This window comes from Neoarius graeffei, chromosome 5, assembly GCF_027579695.1.
Source record: "Neoarius graeffei isolate fNeoGra1 chromosome 5, fNeoGra1.pri, whole genome shotgun sequence".
Lineage (NCBI taxonomy): Eukaryota > Metazoa > Chordata > Actinopteri > Siluriformes > Ariidae > Neoarius > Neoarius graeffei.
The window spans coordinates 30,967,234-30,993,469 of NC_083573.1; the positions used below are offsets into that span (position 1 = coordinate 30,967,234).

Consider the following 26,236-nt stretch of genomic DNA (forward strand, 5'->3'; position numbering starts at 1 on the left):
ATCATTCAAATTTTAGGTAAAATTATTTTAATTTGCATCTTATACGGATTTTATGAGGGAAATACGGATTTTGGAGGTTGGTTATACAGGGTTTGATTGACCAAAGGTTGACATGTATGTAAAGACAAAACTGTGTGTGTTCATACTGAGCACTGATCAGATTCTGTATTGTGTGTAAACACTGTATTGCCAAAACTTTGTGGACACCTGAGAACACGGACACATGCTGTTTGAACATCCCATTCCAGCTTTATAATAACCTACTGTGCACACTTCCCCTAGATTTGAGTATTCAGCCACAAGAGCATTAGCGAGGTTGGACACAGCTGTTGGATGAGGTCTGGTGCACAGTCAGAGCTCCAACTGCTGGGTTTCAGTCACGTGACTTTTCTTTGCAGTTTTACAGGAAGTGGTGGTCTAAAACAGCTGCACTAGTGATCAGAGTACGCTCGTAATCTAGAAGCCGCTGCTCGCTTTAGATCTGTTCAGAAGGTTGCTATGTGCAATGGAATCGACCCCTACAGTCTGGGAAAGAAGGACTTTGTCATACGATCTCGAAAACAACCCTTCAGTCGAGTTCCCCGACATCTCGAACTATCTGGTGTTGCAGACGTCCTTCTACACCACAAAACAGATGAAAGCGTGGAAGAGTATGGAGGCTTACAACTTTTTTCTAAGTGGCTGGGTAAAGGACCTCGCCATCAAGTCGCTGCCGAATGAATCTCGTATTGTTTTTGCCCGTGCAAGGTTTAAGTTTTTCGTTTGCATCTTCAACAACGAAGCGCTGCGAGTTGACGTGTAAGCAAACAGTTTGCTTGATTCTCACTTGTGTTGGCTCTGATCTCTCAGGTAAATCATTCACAAAGATCATCAGAAACCCCTTTAAAGACCTGGATCTTAGGTGGGGTTTACATTAGACCGTATCAGCGGCTCATCAGATTAACGTTTTTAAAACGATTAGTGTGCACACAGCAACGCCAATACACGATTCGTGTGCACATAGCAATGCCAATATACGGATACGCTCGGCTCCGCAGGCATCCTGCGCTCCAAATCACTCCGCCCTGAACAGCGAGTGCCCTCTGGAGGGTGCGCACTCCGGCCCTGCGCAGCTCACAGAGCGCGCAAGTATAGCGCATGAGCAGTGATTCGGGACTGAGCCGCTGTGTGTGTGATCTCAGTGCATGTCGGGTATGCGCGTCACTTACCACTTGCAAGTGGAAGGATGGCAAGCCTAAAGACAATCATAACTACACAATGGGCAGTATTTGCATCAGTATTTGCAGTATTTTCATACTTTTATACTCTTTAATGAAAGGTGATACAAGGCGGAAGTCCGCGCCGTTTTTCAGCAGTCGCGTCACATGACCAACGCCAGCGAATCAGGAAGGTGGATGTCACAGTGACGTCCAATGACGACGCCAGCTAGAGCTCAGCACAGCGTATCCGCGTATTCTCAATGTTTACACAGCACCGGACCAGACACGATCTGGACTGAATACGTGGACCCTGGCGGATTCCCATTTCCCGGCGTTTCCAGGCGTTTTAATGTAAACGGACAGTGCATCCGCGAAGAAAACGAGACCGATACGGTCTAATGTAAACTTGGCCTTAGTTAAACAAGACGGAGAAGTGATCACGGCGCATTGTAACTGTACGGCTGGGGAAGAATTTTGTCGCGACCTTCATGCATATGGCAGGGATGAGAATGGGACATTTAAAAAAACTCTGAAATGTCTGCGCAAAGTGTGCATGGGGGGGTCAAAGGGGGGTGCGCCTTATATATGAATGTTTTCAAATTCAATGATGGTTTAAAACATTTATAAACTAAGATAAAAAGTATATATATATATATATATATATATATATATATATATATATATATATATATATATATATATATAAAAAGTGAGCGATAATGGAGGTAACCGTAACGATATATTTGAATCTATCTTTGACAATTTAAGTAAAACATACCTTTGTGCTTTTTTTGTTTTGATGTGCTCCTGGATGTTTCGAGCTCCTCTGTTTCCATAATTGATCATATCTGAGCACAGAATACACAGAACCTTTCCCGGCACGGCCACTTCTCGGATATGTTCCGTCAGGCACGTCGCCGCAGTTTGTGTCCCTATCTGCACGGTAACGCTACTATCGAGCCATGCCCATCGGAAACGGTTCTTTATCCCGTTCGATTTATCGATTTCCCTGGCACGATCCTCATTTTTGCGGTCCAAAACTTTTGCCATATTGGCGAAGTAACTTTGAAAACTAACCAAAATAACTAGAACTTAAGAAGTGATCAAAACAGTGTACGTGTAGCTTGTTTCTCCGTGAATTGTAGAAGTGAGATGAAACTAGCGCCAAAACGTTGCCGGAAATCGTCGTGAGTTGTCGTTAGCATAAATATTGAAGAAAGCAATGACGATTTCTGTTATCACAGCTGCAACTAATTTTGCGATGAGCGTTGCCGAAAGATGCTAGCGGGCGGTCGGTCAGTTCTGCCTGCTTGTGCCACCACAAGCCTCGCCTCGCGCCGACCCCTACCCCCCGAAATTCTCTCAACGGATATACACGTTTCACAAAATTGACATTTTCAGCGGGAAAAACTCGGAATTCCACAGATCCGCGGAAAATTCTCATCTCTGATATAGACTTTGTGAGGAGGAAACAAAGATACCGCTGGGGACTTTAGCGCTTCGTGACTTTAAAAAAAAAAAAAAAAAAGGACTAAAGTAACGGCACGCAGCAAGAAAAGTACTTGGGAAACACTGAGGACGCAGCCGAGAGGGAGATACAAACCTTTCACCAAGTGATCACTGCAAACTCGAGCACGCTTCAACTCGACTCAGATTTCAGTTAGCGGTTCAAAAGCCACCTTTCTCAACGTCTTTGTGAAATCCTGCGTTTGTTCACCCTTTATTAGTTCACGGCGAACCCTGAAGAAACTTTTCAGTTTCACGGTTTGATCGGTTCGAACAGCCTAAAATGGTGCAAGCGTAAGGCATTTTTCATGCGAGCAATGCGCCTTCTCCGTACAAACGCTTTGTCAACTGAGCTTTGGTAGAGTAGACCACCAGCTAAATAACTGAATAACTGAATAACTAATGAGGTGGCTGTGACGTCACGTGAAACCCAGCAACTGATCCTCAAGTGTTCAGTGGAGGTTGAGGTCAGGGCAATGTCATGTGGAACAGGTTTGGGCCTCTGTTACCCCTTTTCCACCAAATCAGTTCGAGGGCTGGTTCGGAGCCAGTGCTGGTGCTGGTTCACAACTCGTTCAACTTGCGAACCAGCGTGCTTTTCCATAACTCGCGGTGCTAAGGGAAGCCACGTCATTACGTCGCTGTATACGTCAGCTACGTCGCTGCGTTTGCATCAACCTTGGCGTGAACATCGAAGCAACAACAACACGGAGAAGAAGCAGCAGCGGCAGCAACAATGGATGACTGCTGCTTTACTGCATCCATGAGATCTCGTCACTTATTTAAAAATAAGCGCAAGGCATTTTTCATGCGAGCAATGCGCCTTCTCCGTACAAACGCTTTGTCAACCAAGCTTTGGTAGACCAATAAGGACAATAAACAAAACAGGATACAGAGATCACACAAACTCACTATTCATAAAATCACACATGTTGAAATTTATGGATCTGATCAAATTCAGAACAGCACAAATAATGTACAAAGCGAGAAATAATCTATTGCCAAAAAATATACAAGGAATGTTTAGTGAGAGAGAGGGGGGATATAATCTAAGGGGAGACCTAAATTTTAAAAAACCAAAGGTTCGAACAAATATGAAAAGCATGTGCGTATCGAGCTGTGGGGTGACTTTATGGAACAGACTGGAGACAGAAATAAAACAAAGTGCAAATATAAATCTGCTTAAAAAAAGGTCCAAAATTTTTTTTTTAAACAAGTATATAGAAGAGGAAGTATGTTAATGGAGGATGATGAAGGATAAATAGAATAGGGTTGATTGTTATATTAGAACTAACTTAGTATATGGTATATACGGTATATATTTATTTATGAGGATAGTTTATATATTCATATTTACAGGGATAGGTATGTAGTAGATATTTATTTTTGTAATTATATATTTATATAGATATTTATGAAGTGTATACATGGAATGTAGTAGATATTTAATTTTGTAATTATATAGATATTTATGAAGTGTATATATGGAATGTAGTATTATTTATTTTTGTAATTATATATTTATATAGATATTCATGAAGTGTATATATGGTATATAGTAGATATTTATTTTTGTAATTATATATTTATATAGATATTTATGGTATATATATATATATATATATATATATATATATATATATATATATATATATACACACACACACACACACAGTGGTGCTTGAAAGTTTGTGAACCCTTTAGAATTTTCTATATTTCTGCATAAATATGACCCAAAACATCATCAGATTTTCACACAAGTCCTAAAAGTAGATAAAGAGAACCCAGTTAAACAAATTAGACAAAAATATTATACTTGGTCATTTATTTATTGAGGAAAAGGATCCAATATTACATATCTGTGAGTGGCAAAAGTATGTGAACCTCTAGGATTAGCAGTTAATTTGAAGGTGAAATTAGAGTCAGGTATTTTCAATCAATGGGATGACAATCAGGTGTGAATGGGCACCCTGTTTTATTTAAAGAACAGGGATCTATCAAAGTCTGATCTTCACAACACGTTTGTGGAAGTGTATCATGGCACGAACAAAGGAGATTTCTGAGGACCTCAGAAAAAGCGTTGTTGACGCTCATCAGGCTGGAAAAGGTTACAAAACAATCTCTAAAGAGTTTGGACTCCACCAATCCACAGTCAGACAGATTGTGTACAAATGGAGGAGATTAAAGACCACTGTTACCCTCCCCAGGAGTGGTCCACCAACAAAGATCACTCCAAGAGCAAGGTGTGTAATAGTCGGCGAGGTCACAAAGGACCCCAGAGTAACTTCTAAGCAACTGAAGGCCGCTCTCACATTGGCTAAGGTTAATGTTCATGAGTCCACCATCAGGAGAACACTGAACAACAATGGTGTGCATGGCAGGGTTGCAAGGAGAAAGCCACTGCTCTCCAAAAGAACATTGCTGCTCATCTGCAGTTTGCTAAAGATCATGTGGACAAGCCAGAAGGCTATTGGAAAAATGTTTTGTGTATGGATGAGATCAAAATAGAAATTTTTGGTTTAAATGAGAAGCGTTATGTTTAGAGAAAGGAAAACACTGCATTCCAGCATAAGAACCTTATCCCATCTGTGAAACATGGTGGTGGTAGTATCATGGTTTGGGCCTGTTTTGCTGCATCTGGGCCAGGACGGCTTGCCATCATTGATGGAACAATGAATTCTGAATTATACCAGCGAATTCTAAAGGAAAATGTCAGGACATCTGTCCATGAACTGAATCTCAAGAGAAGATGAGTCATGCAGCAAGACAACGACCCCAAGCACACAAGTCATTCTACCAAAGAATGATTAAAGAAGAATAAAGTTAATGTTTTGGAATGGCCAAGTCAAAGTCCTGACCTTAATCCAATCGAAATGTTGTGGAAGGACCTGAAGCGAGCAGTTCATGTGAGGAAACCCACCAACATCCCAGAGTTGAAGCTGTTCTGTATGGAGGAACGGGCTAAAATTCCTGCAAGCCAGTGTGCAGGACTGATCAACAGTTACCACAAACGTTGAGTTGCAGTTATTGCTGCACAAGGGGGTCACACCAGATACTGAAAGCAAAGGTTCACATACTTTTGCCACTCACAGATATGTAATATTGGATCATTTTTCTCAATAAATAAATGACCAAGTACAATATTTTTGTCTCATTTGTTTAACTGGGTTCTCTTTATCTACTTTTAGGACTTGTGTGAAAATCTGATGATGATGTTTTTGATCATATTTATGCAGAAATATAGAAAATTCTAAAGGGTTCACAAACTTTCAAGCACCACTGTATGTATGTGTGTGTGTATATATATATATATATATATATATATATATATATATATATATATTTATTTATTTATGATGTGTATATATGGTATGTAGTATTTATTTTTGTAATTAAATATTTATATAGATATTTATGAAGTGTATATATGGTATGTAGTATATATTTATTTTTGTAATTATATATTTATATAGATATTCATGAAGTGTATATATGGTATATATTTTTATAGGTGTATTAATGTAGTTTGGATTTCGGGGTAGTTAAAAAGGGGTGGGAAATAAAAAAAAGTATTGTACTTCCCACTCCTTTTTCGAACAATGTGCGGTGTTTTGTAATGTCTTAGCTCTTTACGTTATTTTGTTTATTTTTTTTTTATTTCTCGTTTTCTTTTCTTTTGTATGTACAAATAGTTACATACATTTTTTTATACATGTTCAAAATAAAAATAAATTCATTCAAAATGGCGCCCTCTCGCGGTCTTGTTATTGTTGTTGGTCTTAACAGCTCCGCCCCCCCGCTGACGTAAGCGGTTCTTTCCTCTGGCCCAGCAAAGAGCTGGTGCTACCCTGGAACCGGTTTTTCTGGCCCCAGAGCCAGTTCTTTGTCAGTGGAAACAGAAAACCCGGTTCCAAACTAAGCACTGGCCCCGAACCAGCCCTGGAACTGCTTTGGTGGAAAAGGGCTATTAGTTCTGATAAAGGGAAACAAACACGAACACTACAGCATACAAAGGCATCCTATACAAGCGGTGTTTTCAAATTTAGGGCAACAGTTTGGGGACGCAGCACGGAGGAGTGTGATGGTCAGTTGTCCACAAACTTTTGGCCATGTAGTGTATATTTTTCCACAGAATACACATTGATTGTGAGGTGTGCACGCCACACTGGCCTCTGACCTTGGTGCATGAGAGTGTGCAGGTCGAGCTCTTTCCGCCGCTTAAACGCTTGTCCACACACGCCGCATGGGAAAGGGTGACTGGTGTGCAGCAGCCTGCAGCAGGAAGGAAAAGAAACCAAATGAAATTATTAAAATGAGCTCATCATAGTATACTGCATTACATGTGGTATACCATTTCAACCTCAAATTCTATTAACAATCACGCTATCCCTTACTTTTTTTTTGGTAAAACAGAGGATTAGCAAAGTAAGAATTTCATGAGACAGTGTAACTGCTTGTGTTGTTATGCATATGACAATAAAACACTCTTGATTTGCAGGAGTGGACAGTAACGAAGTACATTTACTTGAGTACTGTACTTAAGTACACTTTGAGTATCTGTACTTTATTTGAGTATTTTTTTTTTTTTTTGGAAACTTATGACTTTAACGTCACTACATTTGAAAGACAAATCTCGTACTTTTCACTCCACTACATTTCTATCAAGGTCCTCGTTACTATGAAGCGGCTTTGAAAGCGGATGTTTTTTCTTTTCTTTTCTAAAACATGTTTTTTTCGCAGGTGACACCGAGACAGTCTATCAGTAATCACTAGGGTCACGTCACGTCCATAGACTGTATAAAATCAAGTTCAGTGATTTCTCCGCAGCGTTATTTAACACAATCAGTTGATGGCAGAATGGAAGGAGGCGGTTCTTCTGGGGAATGCACGCACTCATGGCCTCGAACCCATGTTTCGGTTTTCTGAAAGGATTAAAGATTCGTTTCATTTTAAATGTTTGCTTTGTTTGCCTAAAACGAACCACATCACGGCCTACAAAAACTCGCCGTCCAACCTGCGGAAGCATATTGAGGGATATAAAGGTTTTATTCCAAGAGAAAGCTTGTAATGAAGTTGTCTGTGCTTTTAGAGCTAGCGGTAACATTGCAATAGCTATGCAGACTGGTTAGTCAAATAACTTTCTATGGATTTGCCCGCCAAGTTGCCGTCGCCTTGTCCACGGCTAACGTTAACACATAGCTAGTTAACTTGGACACTGTTAGTTAGCATGTAAAAACGGAGTTACGCTAACATGAATAACGTTAACTTATCTGAAGTGCTTTCAGAAATGTGTTTTAGCGTAATCTTGCCAAATAAACAGAATGTAGAAATCTTTCTTTTCCAGTAGCGTTAACGACCCAGTATGATTTTGAGCTTGAAAAGAGTTTGCTAGCATGTCGGATGGAGTTTCACTGACTAGCTAGCTTAACGTTAAACCACCATGATGGCACAATCAGTGTTCATTTTGTAAATCCAGTCGGTTGCTTCAGAGGCGTTAGGTTTTGTCAGCGTTGTGTCAATAATACAACAATGCATTGACAGTATTTTTAAAAGCAAATACTTTAAGTAAAAATTTGACTGGACAACTTTCACTTGTATCGGAGTAACATTTGACCAGCGGGATCTGTACTTTGACTTAAGTCATGAAGTTGGGTACTTTGTCCACCTCTGATGATTTGACTCTCTTGACTTACTCCAAGGTTCATTTGTGCGTTTGCGACACGACTCCTAGTGATTAGCTGAAAGTAACACAGTTCGTGTACATAATGAGTTGCCAGTGTACATGAGCTGTGCCTCACACATACATCATCCAAATGACACCAGGTCACCGGTGGTCTGATGATGCTCCTTGTCCGCTAATGGACAAATAGTCCATTATTTGGGCTGACAAATAGTGCACAGCAACAAGGCTGCAGTTAGTAATTATATCCCTGCCTGCTATGCGTGACAAAAACAGGAAATAAATGTACAGCCCCAAAACAGAAGTAGTAGTCAGGTCAGTATGGAAAATGCAAATTAAAAAAAAAAAAAAAGGCACTGATTTCTAACTAAATTTACTTTGACTTGCATTTCATTGCAGACAGTATGAACCCAAGAGATTTCAGGTCCCCCCCCCCGGTCAACTTCATTTCATTTGTTAATCTACAGCCATTCCTGTGTTTCAGTCCTGCAACACATTCCAAAAAAAGTTGGGACGGCGGCAATTTAGGGCAAGTAATGACGTAAAGCAATTAAATAACGATGCGATTTGAAACAGGTGATTGTGATCATGACTTGGTTGAAAATCAGTAGGTATCCAGGAAAGGTCTGGTCTTTGAAGAGCAAAGATGGGCTGAGGATCTCCAGTTTGTCAACAAATGTGCGAGAAAATTATTGAAATGTTGAAAAACAAATGTTCCTCAAAGAAAGAGATACAAAGGGATTTGGATATTTCACTCTCTATCATCATTAAAAGACTGAAGGAATTTCAGCGTGTAAAGGAAAAGGGCGCAAGCCTAAGTTGAACTCCTGTGATCTCCGATCCCTTAGATCAGGGTTTCCCAAAGTGTGGTGCGCGCACCGAGCTGCCACTAGGGGGTGCGCAAGATAAAAAATGTAATGGTGATTTTTAACTCTTCTTCTACACCGTAACGGTTCTGCAGTAGTTTGTGGCTTCATTCATTCATTCGCGATGCTCAACTGGTTGAAATCGGCAAAACTAAATGCGCCACCACAAATCAGGGATGAAGGAGGAGAAACCCCAACAGATAGGGAGGAATCGGGGGCAATAGAGATCTTGCAGTCACGTGACCGGAAAGTTAACAGCCGCCATCTTGTCGGCAAACAACACAGCTGAATACTGCTGCACTCGTGTACAGAATGGATCAATTTCAACCGACGGACTACTCGGCTCATTTTTCTAATGAACAGATAACTAGATATGTGTCTAAAATAAACGACCTACAGATTAGTGACCCTTATGGCTTTCTGGACGGAGTTTTCACGACGGTGTCAGTGGATATTGAACTGCCAGAGGTGGAATACCCAGACGTGTATAATTACCTCATCAACTTTCCCTCGCTGTTCAGTGGTGAAGCACTGCGTGCTTATAAATCTCTGGACAGTTATCTTTACAGAAATTCAGGATTTGTCAGCCCCCCTGAGATGTGGCATCTTGTAAAGAAGAAAATAACAATCCTCATTGGACGGGTAAGTCACTTAAGTATTGAGTACTAGAACTGATACTAGATATATCAGTAGTATCTAGTATAGCACTGACCAGCCGATTATGGTTGAATCATACATGGCATATATATTTATTTATAAATCCTTATAAGGATTTACCCTTATATTTATAAGGATTTACTACTAAGACAGTGGTAAATTCTTATAAGTTCTTTACTGTTTTTTTTCATACCGCACCGCTAAAGACCCAATCTACCCCGCCCCAACCCTTTTCTCAGGCTCCCACTTCCTGGAATTTTTTATTAGAGCAAGTCATAAACTTGTGCTGCAAATAACCACATGGATATACTGAAATAAATACATGGCGAACCTGAGATGAAATGGTCACTGCACAGGCGCCAGTGATCGTTCCTTCCAGTCGGTACCCATGCCTTGTTCTTGTTGTTTGGATTGGCCCGGCTGATAGCAGCAATCCATTTTGCACGCCTGTCAGGGTCCCGTGGCAGCCTATGAAACTAACTTCCCGTTTTCTGACCTCTCCTGTTGTGACATTTATATGCCATGCAACTCTCCGGCATTGTGGCACGGTAATATTTGAAGATTTCGGTGAAAAATAATGAAAGTCAGTGTCGGAAAGACGGCGGAAATATGGCGTTTAACCGACAAGATGGCGTTTGTCTACAATCTGGAGCGGATGTGACGTCACATGCAAGTGCTCCATTGGTGAGGAGAGAAGAGAGGGAGACGGGATTGCAGCGGATATGCTCCTTAATTGTTGTCTCTCTTTAAAATGCATATGTTCATAATTATCATAGCTATTTTTACTGTTATTATGTGTTAACTTTTTTGCAAATTAAATTCATTCTCAATTCATTTTCATAACCTTGTAATGACAGGGTTGTGTTGCTAGTGTTTTAAACACGGATGAAAATCATATATTTTCCCCATATCTGGCTGGTAGACTACATGCCTCGATGTGATCTCCCTTTGTAATGAATTTGCGCATTTACCGTGTTGCAACGTTTTAAAACTGTTACATTTCAATCAAATTCTATCTAATTCAAATACGAGAGCGCATATGTTAATGTGATTCGATGTTCTCATTCGAGCACGACGTGCTGCCTCACTGTAAAAAAAAAAGAATAGTTGAGAATACTTGAAATTTCAAGGCAACCGTCTGCATTAAGAATTTTATGTTTTGCCAACGATGTGGCCATGATAATCCAAACTATGATAAAACTGTTATCTTTATTAAGAATTCTTAATTAAGTCAATTTTCAATTCCTCATTCTGCCAACATAGATTTCTCTTTTTGCTGAACAGTGGCATTAACAGTAGTACAAAAAGGCAATTGAGGTTATCAGACTTTTTTGGGGGGCTTTTTTCACCTTTATTTGGATAGGACAGTGTAGAGACAGGAAATGAGCAGGAGAGAGGGACGGGGAGGGATCGGGAAATGACCTCGGGTCGGAATCGAACCCGGGTCCCCGGATTTATGGTATGGCGCCTTATCCACCTGAGCCACACCCACGACGTGGGTTTTAAAAGCTTTATTTCAATATTGAAGTTTTGTAATTGTGTAGAACAATGAAAAAAGGCATGTATAGTTTAATGATAAATTGTGATAACTTCGGGGGCGTCGTGGCTCAGGTGGATAAGGCGCCATACCATAAATCCGGGGACCCGGGTTCAGTTCCGACCCGAGGTCATTTCCCGATCCCTCTCCGTCTCTCTCTCTCTCCTGCTCATTTCCTGTCTCTACGCTGTCCTATCCAAATAGAGGTGAAAAAGCCCCCAAAAAATCTAAAAAAATTAATTGTGATAACCTCAATTGCCTTTTTGCACTACTGTGAATGCCACTGTTCAGCAAAAAGAGAAATCTATGTTGGCAGAATGAGGAATTGAAAATTGACTTAATTAAGAATTCTTAATAAAGATAACAGTTTTATCATAGTTTGGATTATCATGGCCACATCGTTGGCAAAACATAAAATTCTTAATGCAGACGGTTGCCTTGAAATTTCAAGTATTCTCAACTATTTTTTTTTTTTACAGTGCTTTGTTTTGGTTTTTTTTCCACTTTTGTGGTTTCCTGCAGGTGTGGCAAATGATGTTTGTTATCATTTTAGCACGATTAAAGATGCTGCCTTTATAAGAAAGCTTGTGTTTTTTGAAACTGGGGAACTGGGGGTGCGTCAACCTGGTTGGAGTATAGAAGGGGGTGCGCGGTCAAAAAAAAAGTTTGGGAACCGCTGCCTTAGATGACACTGCATCAAGAACCGTCACTCATCCAGAGCTGATATAACCACATGGGCTCGGGATTACTCTGGCAATCCTTTGGGATTTGGATATTCCACCCTCTACAGTGTAGACGATCATTAAAAGATTGAAGGAATTTCAGCGTGTAAAGGGCAAGGGCGCAAGCCTAAGTTGAACTCCCATGATCGCCGATCCCCCAGACGATACTACATCAAGAACCGTCACTCATCTATAGCTGATATAACCACATGGGCTCAGGATTACTTTGTCAAACCTTTGTCAAGCTCTACAATACGGAGTTACAGCCACAAATACCAGTTAAAACTTCTCATTCTCATCTCATTATCTCTGGCCGCTTTATCCTGTCCTACAGGGTCGCAGGCAAGCTGGAGCCTATCCCAGCTGACTACAGGCGAAAGGCGGGGTACACCCTGGACAAGTCGCCAGGTCATCACAGGGCTGACACATAGACACAGACAACCATTCACACTCACATTCACACCTACGGTCAATTTAGAGTCACCAGTTAACCTAACCTGCATGTCTTTGGACTGTGGGGGAAACCGGAGCACCCGGAGGAAACCCACGCGGACACGGGGAGAACATGCAAACTCCGCACAGAAAGGCCCTCGCCGGCCCCGGGGCTCGAACCCGGACCTTCTTGCTGTGAGGCGACAGCGCTAACCACTACACCACCGTGCCGCCCCAGTTAAAAACTTTACTGTGGAAAAAGGAAGCCTTTTGTTAACGGTTTCCACAAGCGAAGTCGACTTCTCTGGACTTGGAAGCATCTGGGATGGACCATCACACAGTGGAAATGTATGTATTATCGTCAGACGAATCTGTATTCGAGGTCTATTTTTTGGAAGAAATGGGATCCGTGTGCTCAGGACCAAACACAAAAAGGACCATCCAGGCTGATACGAGCAACAAGTCCAAAATCCAGGGTCGGTCATGGTATGGGGTTGTCAGTGCCCTTGGCAAAGATAACGTACACTTCTGTGATTGCAGCATCAATGCAGAAAAGTACATTGGTAAGAAGAACAGGACAAAAAAAAAAAAAAAAAACAGCTGAAATGCTTCATCATTTGGTGTCTTCAGTCCCAGAAGGAATGGTGGTGTTATAAAAATAGTAAATGCCTTACTGTCCCAACTCCCCCCCCGGAAACAGGTTTTATTTTGAAAAATCAATAAAATTCATGAGGTAAAACATTTAAATAATTTGCTGTTGTATTGTTTTGAGTGCAATACAAGTCAAAGATCATTTACAAATCATTGTTTTCAGTTTTAATTTCAACATACCTGTCCAACTTTTTCTGAAGTTGTAGATGCATGACGTGTATTAGAAAATGCATCTTTAAGAGGTTAAAAATAATTTTTTTAAATCCACCAAACTAAACAGCCTTTCAGTCCTTAACCCTCTCTGAATCCCAACTTCCTTCCAAGATGGAATATTCAAGGAAATGTGTATATGTATAAAAACAATAAGACGCTGCGTACAAATCAAAAACAGATCAATTTTTTTTTTATTCTATTAAACCTTTTTCCTTTTTTTTTTTGATTGACTTTGTCATATATTTTCATATGCATGTATGCATGGGTCCGTCTCAGAAACTCGTCTCATTTGGGACATTATGGTCAAAAAATAAATTTTCTAATTTTACTATTTTTGTTTGCATTTACCCAACACTCGGTCTGTCATGTTTAATAAAAATAAAGATAGTATCTTGCTTTATCTGGCCTCCACTGTGGAAAACTTTTTTGATTACAATTCAAATGCTTTTGTAAAATTGATTTCCATATAAAATAACTCCATCATGAAGAATTAAAGCCCCTCCTTCACAGATGAGTGAAAATATTGAATAAATTTCCTCTTTTTGATTGCTTGGGTTAAAAATGCCAAGTTATGATGACTGAATTGATTATTCACTTAAATATGAATAATATGATACATTTTGGGTGTTTGATACGGCGAAATAGGACACAATGGAAAAATCAAGAACACACCGGAAAGATGAGAATAACGGCGCTGGTAAAAGAACAGCGACTGTACCGGCTGAAGGTCGCGCGGGTCTCTGCTGCGGCGCGCGAGCAACGGGACATCACTACCGCACCGGACGGAGCGCGAGGCGGGGGCGGGGCAAAATGACTGGCCGTAGATTCTATCAAAAGTTCCATCTAAATTGACCATGGCTGCAAAATATTGGCCAAAAATACACAAACACGACGAAATATGAAAGTAAGATGAAAAAGAAACATTCTATTGCCTTATACTGCAAGACTAAACAAAATAAAACTGTCAAAACTCACCTTTTCAGTGATAACGTCCGAACAGATCACCCGCGTAACAGAAAGACCGCAAATGGAAGCGCGATCAACTTCTAACTGTTGGAGTGGAAAATTCCATTCTACACATGCAAATTGTTAATGCGTGTCCTTCCCCGCACACAAATAACACGCTACGGTAAAAAATAGACCACAACTCATTTTATAGCTCAGAAATTCATACAAGAGCAGCTACCATCGTAACATATTCTGTAAGAAACATATTCTATATCGAACTTTCAGCTTTCGTTTTAAAAAACAAAATCGCAGATTTATAACTAAATGTTTATATGGCGAAGTGATTTTAAGTTACTACTTTTGGTGAGGTAGTGACCTTGACCCTGAGGCTTTCCGTTTAGATCAAAACACACGATCGTATTGGTTTTGGGTTTGCGGAAAATGGAGTTACGACGGTGATCAAATATTTTGCATGATGTTTTATTACGGTTATGATTATTCTGTGAGCGCACCAATCCTTAGGTGTATAAAGTTACAACTTAAAATACAATTAGTGATAACTGTAGACTTTTCAGTGGACTACAACCTTTTTAAGGGAATGCGATGTAGTCAACCATTTATCATGTCCCAGATCAAGCCGCCATTTTTCCACAAATCTGCAGAATTTTTGCCAAATTCTGAATAGAGTATTCACATCAAAGATTTAGTTTTATCTGTTTTATTTCTTTCATTTTATTTCAAATTAAAACCAACATCACCATTCAAAACCGTATAGTTTATTGACTGTGAGTATATTTAGTGGGGTACCCCCACAGTACCCAGTTTCTGAGACGGACCTACAGTGGTGCTTGAAAGTTTGTGAACCCTTTAGAATTTTCTATATTTCTGCGTAAATATGACCTAAAACATCATCAGATTTTCACACAAGTCCTAAAAGTAGATAAAGAGAACCCAGTTAAACAAATGAGACAAAAATATTATACTTGGTCATTTATTTATTGAGGAAAATGATCCAATATTACATATCTGTGAGTGGCAAAAGTATGTGAACCTTTGCTTTCAGTATCTGGTGTGACCCCCTTGTGCAGCAATAACTGCAACTAAACGTTTGCGGTAACTGTTGATCAGTCCTGCACACCGGCTTGGAGGAATTTTAGCCCGTTCCTCCATACAGAACAGCTTCAACTCTGGGATGTTGGTGGGTTTCCTCACATGAACTGCTCACTTCAGGTCCTTCCACAACATTTCCATTGGATTAAGGTCAGGACTTTGACTTGGCCATTCCAAAACATTAACTTTATTCTTCTTTAATCATTCTTTGGTAGAACAACTTGTGTGCTTAGGGTCGTTGTCTTGCTGCATGACCCACCTTCTCTTGAGATTCAGCTCATGGACAGATGTCCTGACATTTTCCTTTAGAATTTGCTGGTATAATTCAGAATTTATTGTTCCATCAATGATGGCAAGCCGTCCTGGCCCAGATGCAGCAAAACAGGCCCAAACCATGATACTACCACCACCATGTTTCACAGATGGGATAAGGTTCTTATGCTGGAATGCAGTGTTTTCCTTTCTCCAAACATAATGCTTCTCATTTAAACCAAAAATTCTATTTTAGTTTCATCCATCCACAAAACAGTTTTCCAATAGCCTTCTGGCTTGTCCACGTGATCTTTAGCAAACTGCAGATGAGCAGCAATGTTCTTTTTGGAGAGCAGTGGCTTTCTCCTTGCAACCCTGCCATGCACACCATTGTTGTTCAGTGTTCTCCTGATGGTGGACTCATGAACAGTAACATTAGCCAATGTGAGAGAGGCCTTCAGTTGCTTAGAAGTTACCCTGGGGTCCTTTGTGACCTCGCCGACTATTACACGCCTTGCTCTTGGAGTGATCTTTGTTGGTGGACCACTCCTGGGGAGGGTAACAATGGTCTTGAATTTCCTCCATTTGTACACAATCTGTCTGACTGTGGATTGATGGAGTCCAAACTCTTTAGCAATGGTTTTGTAACCTTTTCCAGCCTGATGAGCATCAACAACGCTTTTTCTGAGGTCCTCAGAAATCTCCTTTGTTCGTGCCATGATACACTTCCACAAACATGTGTTGTGAAGATCAGACTGTGATAGATCCCTGTTCTTTAAATAAAACAGGGTGCCCACTCACACCTGATTGTCATCCCATTGATTGAAACACCTGACTCTAATTTCACCTTCAAATTAACTGCTAATCCTAGAGGTTCACATACTTTTGCCACTCACATATATGTAATATTGGATCATTTCCCTCAATAAATAAATGACCACGTATAATATTTTTGTCTCATTTGTTTAACTGGGTTCTCTTTATCTCCTTTTAGGACTTGTGTGAAAATCTGATGATGTTTTAGGTCATATTTATGCAGAAATATAGAAAATTCTAAAGGGTTCACAAACTTTCAAGCACCACTGTACACATAAAATTAGTATTCTGAAATCATTTTTCAGCTTTGTTTAAGTGCTATATAAAGCTTATTGTTAAAAAGTTGATTGATATGCAGTGAGAAAATGAAGCATCTTGACAAAACAACAGACCCTGCCTCATGCTGAACAGTTGGAAACTGGCCGTGTGGGCTGGAAGCGTTTGTTGGATCGCTCCAAAGATAACGCTTCCAAAAAGCAGTCAAAAACAGAGGCCCCCCCCAAAAAAAAATTTAAATAAATAAAATATATATTAAAAAAAGGAATAAAACAAATTTTTGAACTAGAAATTATTCAGTCTGAATTCGACAGAGGAAGTGGATTCATTTTTGCTTTTTAAAAGGTCTTAAAATTCAGCCAGAACATATTGCTCTTCAGCAGCACTACAGCTCCGTCCTTTGGCTCCGTTTGTGCCTCGAGGCTCGGTTTAGCAGCTCGCATCTACACGAACAAAAATATATCCGTCCGTGTTTGGTTCAGATCCATCAGCTGGGTTGATTCAGGGTCGAATCGCTTTCTCACTGCAACCAAAAACTTTAGATTTTGGCTCTGCATATGTGAAAGCATCCTAAAGAAAATAACCTTTACAACACTTGTATGTAATAACCGCCATTGCGTAAGATAGCCTACGCCATTCGAACTTTATTTATAAAGTAGGTAGATGGAATTGTTTCATGAGAGTCTGAAATGAAGGTGCTGTTTTTTTTTTTTTTTTAACCTCGAAGGTTTTTAATATGCCGAGCACCCGACCTCTTTCCCCATTAAGGCCTAACCTCTAAACTAAACCACGGTTGTCAGATCTGAAGGTTTAAATTCCTTCCTCAATGGATTTATAATCTGAAAAGGGATCTCTGGAGACTGGACTGACAGGAGGCTGATTAATATCTCTAAGACACGGCTTGATGAGGTCATGCCTTGAAATGAGGTGGGTCGTGGGTGAAGCTTCATTCACTTCCTGCTCAAATCTCACGTTCCGTCTGCACACCGATGTGCTGGCTGTTCAACACAAGCACAAACGTGTCGTATCTGGACTAGAAGTAGCTCAGAATAGGGCTGCGTACCCAAGCGTAACATCAGGTACAGGTACCGGTACAGAGGTTTAGGTACAGGTCCGGATCTCTATCTGTACCTGAACAATTTGACAAATTAACATGTGTTCTTCTGAACTTCTTCACTAATGACAGAAACATTAATAAACTGTTGACAACTTGTCAGTATCTTTATTCAAAGAAAACCGAACATAACTAGGTTTCCTACCTCACTTCTCAGTCACCCTCTCAGTCTCACACTTATGCCGCTTTTCCACTACCAACGCGGCTGAGTCGGGCTGAGCCGTGCCGTGCTGAGTCGAGCTGAGTGGGGCTGTTGGAGTTGCATTTCGACTACAACCGCGCTGAACCGTGCTGGCTGGAAGTGGGTGGACACATTGGGTGGAGTTAGCGAAAGTGGGTGGACGTCACGTGATGTCGTTAGGCGGCGCAAACAGTGACATCAGTGAGCTTTTAAGCGGTAGTCTCACGACCCGGATAGTAAACAATAAACATGGAGTCGTTAGTGTTGCTGGTCTTGGTGCTGTGGCTTGTTGTCACCGACAACACCAACAGATACTGGCAAGAGCGTATAGATGAGGCGAGGCGCATAAGGCTTCAGAAATTCTCGTAATTCTCCTTCTTCCGGGTTTACGGTGTTTACAGATCCCAGCGTGCTCGCGGGGCGTGTGTGGGCATGTGAGGACACTCCTCCTCACCAATCAGTGCACAGGGGAGTGTCTGCTCACGCCCCTAGCCCCACTCGGCTCGGCTCGCTTCAGCCCCACTCCAAAACCGTGCAAGTTTTGGGTGCTAAGCAGGGCTGAAGCGAGCTGAGTCGTGCTGCTCTAAGGTAGTCGAAACGCGAGCCGTGTCGGGCTGAAGTGAGCTGAAGCGAGCTGAAGTGAACTGAAAAAGGGTAGTGGAAAAGGGCCATTAGTTAACTTGGGACAAAAAGTCATAAGTTGTCTCACAGCGAGAAGTGACTACACTAGAGTCCTATAGACTCCGCGCAGTCCGCGGCCTTTAATGCGCGGCAAAATTACACAAAGCAGCAAAGACTGCCAATGCCAGCAAAGGAAAAATGGCTGACCTGCTTTTGAGTCTTTTTGACCAATCAGAACGCTGGATCAGCCAGGCTCTCGCAATGTCTCGTGAGACTGTGGCGAGAGGATCTCAAATCAAAGATGGCTCTGATTTCAAGTTTCAGCGCGGCATTTTACGTCTTTTCCAGTGCTAAATTTTCGTCTGTGGTAGGATTTACGCATCTTCAGTCACAAAATAAGCAGATACTTGGTGTAAATTTATACCGGTACTTCATGATCCGGTATTTTGGACCTGTACCGAATCGATTTTCACGGTACAGTACCGGTACGCAGCCCTAGCTCAGAAACAGTAGTCTGGACCATATTATATTTAAAAGTAGTGGGACTGTAAGGAGGGAAAAAAAAACGATATGCTAAATCACACAAGCCAATATAACATTTTCTATCACAATACGACATTTTAACTATAAGGTTTCAAAGGGAATACTATTTAATAGCGTAACACTGCAGCACCGGGATGAGTATTAAATTATTTAGTCAAGGACAGCACTAGAATAAAGTCTGACTTTTTAAGAGCAACATTCTTCAGTAAAACGCACCGCAAAGAAAATTTATTCACTTCAGCGAGAATATTAAACTAATGCTTATAAAACATTCATTCGTTCTGTTCAATTCCACTGTCCTTTCCTGCACACCTCAAATTTGTTAAAGCGCTGTCGAAAGGAATTAAAATTAGACTCTTCCTACTTCCTGTAAAACCTTTCAATGACACTCACCTGTGCATCTGCAGCTGCGCGTCCAGCATGAAGCTGGCTGGGCAGTCGGGGCAGGTGAGCAGACGGGTGTCTCCAGGAGCGCGTCCCCGTGCTTTGCTGCTTCCATGGCCTCTCCTCGGTGCGCCCTCCTGGTGGGTGAGCATGTGGCGTTTAAGCGAGGCAGGCTGATTGAAGGGCTTGGTGCAGATGGGGCAGGTGAAGGAGCGTGATGGACCGTGGCACAGGCTGTGGCGCAGCAGGCCAGCGGGAGTTGGGAAACTCTTGCTACACACGCTACAGTTGAACAGCTTCTCGCCTGTGTGCAGGAAGACATGCTCGCGCAGGAGGCTGCGCCGCGTGAAGCCCTGCCCACAGTGCGGGCACTCGTGGGGGAGCGGCGTGCGCGACCAATCACGGCTCAGCTTGGCTGTGGCCTCGAGCACCGTGTCGGGCAGCATCGTTTCAGTCGAGCTTTCTGAAGGACGGAGCAGAGAGTTGAAAACCTTCACTATTCTTCTTATTCGATACACAAAAGCATCTCCGATTCCAATTATGTTACAAAAATCAGAGGTTTCCTTTTAAAAAGAGAATTAAATTTCACCCATTAATTTTACATCCTCATAAAACAGGTTCAACAGCTCGGGACCAACTGCATCCAAGATTACAGGATCGCATCCAAGACTTTAAGCCATAGCGCCTGCATGCTAAACGAGCAAATGTTAAAGTATGTTTGAACAAGCTTGGCTACTCTTAAATTTATTTAAAAAAAAAAAAAAAAACACTCCAAGACGGAAATCTTACCTGTGCCTCCTTATGACAAACACATGCTAGCTAACAATCCTGCCAGTTATTTAGGATAACTGAAGAACGTGTGGGTGGGTCCAGATTGCATATTCAACATCTGTCCGCTGATCCGAACACTTTTAAAGGAACAGTCCACCGTACTTCCATAATGAAATATGCTCTTATCTGAATTGAGACGAGCTGCTCCGTACCTCTCCGAGCTTTGCGCGACCTCCCAGTCAGTCAGACGCGCTGTCACTCCTGTTAGCAATGTAGCTAGGCTCAGTATGGCCAATGGTATTTTTTGGGGCTGTAGTTAGATGCGACCAAACTCTTCCGCGTTTTTCCTGTTTACATAGGTTTATATGACCAGTGACATGAAACAAGTTCAGTTACACAAATTGAAACGTAGCGATTTTCTATGCTATGGAAAGTGCGCACTATAATGACAGGCGTACTAACACCTTCTGCGCGCTTCGACAGCACATTGATATCTGAGCTCCGTATCAATGCGCTGCCGAAGGTGTTAGTACGCCTGTCATTATAGTGCGCACTTTCCATAGCATAGAAAATCGCTATGTTTCAATTTGTGTAACTGAACTTGTTTCATATCACTGGTCATATAAACCTATGCAAACAGGAAAAACGCGGAAGAGTTTGGTCGCATCTAACTACAGCCCCAAAAAATACCATTGGCCATGCTGAGTCTAGCTACATTGCTAACAGGAGTGACAGTGCGTCTGACTGCGTCTGACTGACTGGGAGGTCGCGCAAAGCTCGGACAGGTACGGAGCAGCTCGTCTCAATTCAGATAAGAGCATATTTCATTATGGAAGTACGGTGGACTGTTCCTTTAAGGAGGGCGAACGTGTAAAAATGGTCTCGGACAGGAATGCAAGCAATTCGAAGACGTATTCGTTAATCCACTAGTAACATCTTAACACGAGACTAGTCAGGGTTCCCGCTGGCGCTCATCATCGACGAATATAATCCATCAGCGACGATGAGAATTACTAACAGTCGTCACGGTGACGAATGTATTGGTCATCTTTATCAGTACCATAAGTCATCTTTTCTAGAAATCCCTCCGTTCGCTGAAACCCAACCCCAGTGAAGAGACGGCAAGAAGCCAAAGTGTAAACAAAGAGCACGTGCTTGTGACCAATAAAAATCGGCTACACATAATGACCAAATGAGCACCAAGCTTTTAACCGAATCGCAGTACATCTTAAATCGGCCTGATGTGGGCAGTGTTGCCAGATTGGGTGGTTTTAAGTGGATTTTGGCGGATTTGAACATGTTTTGGGCTGGAAAACGTCAGCAGTGTCTGGCAACACTGGGTGTGGTGGTGTAAATCACCTCTGCGTCAACCGAACGACGGCGCAGTCTAAACTGGCAAAGTTTTGTGGGTGGGCTTCTTCAAGCACTGAAGATTATTTAAAGGAAAAGGCAACTTTTGTACAAAACCAGGTGTGTAATAGGAGAAAAACTTATACGTAATCAATTCCGTTAATTATTTCCATTATATATCGAACATGAAAAAATATTTTTAACTTTGAAATCATGAATTGACGCAGAGGAGTCGAAGTTGGAGGAGGCAGCCATTTTGAGATTGTGGGCAACTATAAACCAATCAGAATCTTTCGTTAATGCGCCTCCCTCTGATCTGTGACGTCACTGGGCCCATGAAAACAGTGTTTACAAGCAGATCACTGTGATTAGGAGTCCCGGCGGGTGGCTTGTATTCGATTCGTTTATATCCCGACCTTGTCAGCTGTCAGATTTATGTTCATGGACCCGGTAAGCCAGTAAATAACCTTTATTTATTTTTTTCTTTACCAAATTCTAACAGAAAACGAGAGCGCCCGAAAGGGAAAACCGAGCCGAGCCGCTTCACGCATGCGCAGTAGGCTTGGTAGGACAAATCCAAATAGGAGTCATTCAGGATTCAGCCATGTTTTTGCTCCGTGTTTTTCATCTCATCTCATTATCTCTAGCTGCTTTATCCTTCTACAGGGTCGCAGGCAAGCTGGAGCCTATCCCAGCTGACTACGGGCGAAAGGCGGGGTACACCCTGGACAAGTCGCCAGGTCATCACAGGGCTGACACATAGACACAGACAACCATTCACACTCACATTCACACCTACGCTCAATTTAGAGTCACCAGTTAACCTAACCTGCATGTCTTTGGACTGTGGGGGAAACCGGAGCACCCAGAGGAAACCCACGCGGACACGGGGAGAACATGCAAACTCCGCACAGAAAGGCCCTCGCCGGCCACGGGGCTCGAACCCAGGACCTTCTTGCTGTGAGGCGACAGCGCTAACCACTACACCACCGTGCCGCCACTTTCCAACCTTAGAACAAAAAACTTTTGTAAGTCTTGAATAAGGTTCGTTAATGTGTGTTTGTTATATTTACTCTATATATTGCCCTCTGTTCCCGTGAGGCGACAGCGCTAACCGCTACACCGCTCCGTGTTTTTACTCAACCAAAGTTATACAGTATTATGAGCTTTAAGTTGTATAAATAAAACCATTTGGTGAAACTTTGAAGAAGCGATTGTACTGGTTTTTTACCTTATTACCATGAAGCACTGAAGAGTTCTTTTCAGTGGTGGGCCGCATGACGTCACGCAGTAGATCAATATGGCGGAACGCATCTTCGCTGAGCTCAGCGCAAGCCCATATTATTAAAAGTTAAAAGATACTGTTATGTGGTCTGTTCTTTCTCTATAAATTCCATGATCAATTACTTTATATATTTATCTATCTATTCATGGTGATTTTGTACAAAAGTTGCCTTTTCCTTTAAAGTGCATATCACGGGTAAATTCAGGCACAAGATCAATGTAATTCTCCTATTTTATATTAAACTTTGGTCAAATATCTAACATTCTGCATTCTCTGCAATTTTTTTTACCTTGCGCAATACCAGAACTACATAGAACTCGACGCCAGTGGTGTCGATGGGGATGCCTCCGCCCGGTAGACTACACGCATTATTAAGTTGTGATTCGGGGATGGACATTTGACCTCACAGTAATCCTGACCTGGTGAAATTACTTGTATCAGCCTTGGAGATATTGTGTTCACAAGGTTTTCGGACAGACACTTGACCTCACAGTGACCTTGACCTTAGACCTTTTGATCTGAAAATCTAAAATCAGTTTATCTTTGTCCCCAGATGCACAAATGGTGAAAGTTTGGTGAAATTCCTTTCATTTGCCTTGGAGATATTGTGTTCACAAGGTTCTCGGACAGACATTTGACCTCACAGTGACCTTGACCTTTTGATCTCAAAATCTAATCGGTTCATGTTTGTCCCAAAGCGCACAAATGGTGAAAGTTTGGTGAAATTCCTTTCATTAGCCTTTGAGATATCACGTTCACAAGGTTTCGGGACGGACGGACAGACGGACAACCCGAAAACATAATGCCTCCTGCACCTTACGGTGGCGGAGGCATAAAAAAACGAAATTGGTCCAGAATATGCACTTTAAGGGCTGAAACGGGCAAGGGGGAGACACACTCAGAGCCCAGACAGTCCCCGAGCACATCAGATAGTGTCAGTAATACAGGGCTCGGTTTATTTTTTTTTATTTTTTTAAAGATTTTTTGGGGGCTTTTTTCACCTTTTATTGGATAGGACAGTGTAGAGACAGGAAATGAGCGGGAGAGAGAGATGGGGAGGGATCGGGAAATGACCTCGGGTCGGAATCGAACCCGGGTCCCTGGATTTATGATATGGCGCCTTATCCACCTGAGCCACGACGCCCCCGGGCTCGGTTTATTTAAAAAAAAAAAAAAACACCCCAGTGAAAGTGCCACCAGCTAACAAGCAACTGAAGGGAGCTAGGTTTCGGGCGGCATAACGTGTTGAGTCCCTGTGGCGAATGCACGATGAAAAACGCGGCGTCATCCTGTGTTCGGTTTGTAAATCGACGGGAAATTCGGATTCCTTCGCTGCTGGTTGGTCCAAGACTCTTCTCGACTCTGTTCACTTGTAAATCAAGTGTTGTGTTACGGGAGGCTAACGGGAGTCCTAATGCCTCTTTTGAATAATTCCATGGTAAAATAACCTTAAAAGCGAGACGGCCTTTCAATTTCATAAAATCAATGAAATGTAATTCGCTCTGAAATGTGGTCATTGTGATACAGGTTTATTTCTGTAATATCTCACAAAATATCAAGCCATTCTGTGGCTGGGAAGTTATTTAATTTGAGCGGACTCCCGAGCAAATAACATGCCCGAAATAACTTGCTTCACGCAGTCAAGCAGACAGAGGAAGTCCATGTGCGCATGCGCAGGTTTGCCTTTGACCATTACATCATTGTCGCTAAACGAACAGCTGATCACGCCAAGGTGCTCGCCGATATTTATTAGTTTGGTCCTGCGTTTCCTTTCCTTCGTATATAACCTAACGTCTTTTCTTCTCGCTTTCCGTTACTGTAGTCGGTCTTTCACGTTTCATTCGCACACTCGCATCCTCCATTTTTTTCTCCTGGTTCAAATTTGTATCCTACAATGCCTTGTGCGAACGGGGAAAGCCTACCACGTAATGCATGATGTAGTATCTTGTTTTGCGTCACGGTGAAGCAGGAAAAAATAGGGGAGAATTTAGGGCCACGTGGCCTTAAATTCATCTCATCTCATTATCTGTAGCCACTTTATCCTGTTCGACAGGGTCGCAGGCAAGCTGGAGCCTATCCCAGCTGACTACGGGCGAAAGGCGGGGTACACCCTGGACAAGTCGCCAGGTCATCACAGGGCTGACACATAGACACAGACAACCATTCACACTCACATTCACACCTACGCTCAATTTAGAGTCACCAGTTAACCTAACCTGCATGTCTTTGGACTGTGGGGGAAACCGGAGCACCCGGAGGAAACCCATGCGGACACGGGGAGAACATGCAAACTCCGCACAGAAGGGCCTTTGCCGGCCACGGGGCTCGAACCCAGGACCTTCTTGCTGTGAGGCGACAGCGCTAACCACTACACCACCGTGCCACCCCCCCCCTTAAATTCATTAATTGTTCTATTTAAAAAAAAAAAACCTGGACATCTGTGATTCGAATTCAGTAGCTTTCGGTCCACTAAACAAAAATAACTGGGTATCGGGGAAATTCTCTCTTTTTTTTTTTTTTTAAAATGACCTACACTTGAAAAATCTGAAAGACAGTCTACTCTTTAAGTAAGCTCAAACTAAAGAGGTTTATTTGAGCTTGATGGTGCACAGGGTAACCAAACCCAAGTCTTTCTTATTAGGAGTCTAGAGTGGAGCCTAAATTTTATATGTAATGCCTCGGTCACAACCGGCTGTACGTGCTCCTACGGCCGGTCTATGTGCAAAAAACGCAAGAAACGCACGGAGGGCGCGCGTGTGACGTGCTGATTTTCGAGCCGTAGACCGGCCACAGAGGTTCTTTGTCATGTCAAACAAACTCTACGGGCGCTTACGGTTTTTTCAGGTTGCAAGACAAACTTACGGCCAACGTGCGTCTTTCTCCACGAACAAAAAAAAAGCAGCGATTTGGGAAACGCCAAAAATCGCATGGCCAAAAAAAATCGTACGTCCGGTTGTAACCTAGGCTAACGGAGAGGCCTAGCTGGATCTGTACAAATATTTGAATTGTGCCAGTTTGGTTGGTAGAAACCTGTATTAAGCCCACTTTTATAAGTCGGTAACTAAGAAAAAATGCAAACTAAGTGAAGAAAAAAAGTGAAGAATACTTCTTTGACTTGATTT

The 26,236-nt window shown here is 42.0% G+C and overlaps 1 protein-coding gene across 2 annotated transcripts in view; it reads right to left on the reverse strand.

Annotated features, from left to right (window-relative positions):
- The window catches only part of znf574 (zinc finger protein 574), an 84,831-nt gene that overhangs the window by 20,897 nt on the left and 37,698 nt on the right, over positions 1-26,236 (reverse strand). For both annotated transcript variants that reach the window (XM_060921530.1, XM_060921531.1), the window contains exons 4-5: positions 19,718-20,171; positions 6,883-6,977 (exon numbers count right to left, since the gene is read on the reverse strand). In XM_060921530.1, coding sequence (XP_060777513.1) covers positions 6,883-6,977; positions 19,718-20,171 — 549 coding nt within the window. The remainder of the gene's footprint in view (positions 1-6,882; positions 6,978-19,717; positions 20,172-26,236) is intronic.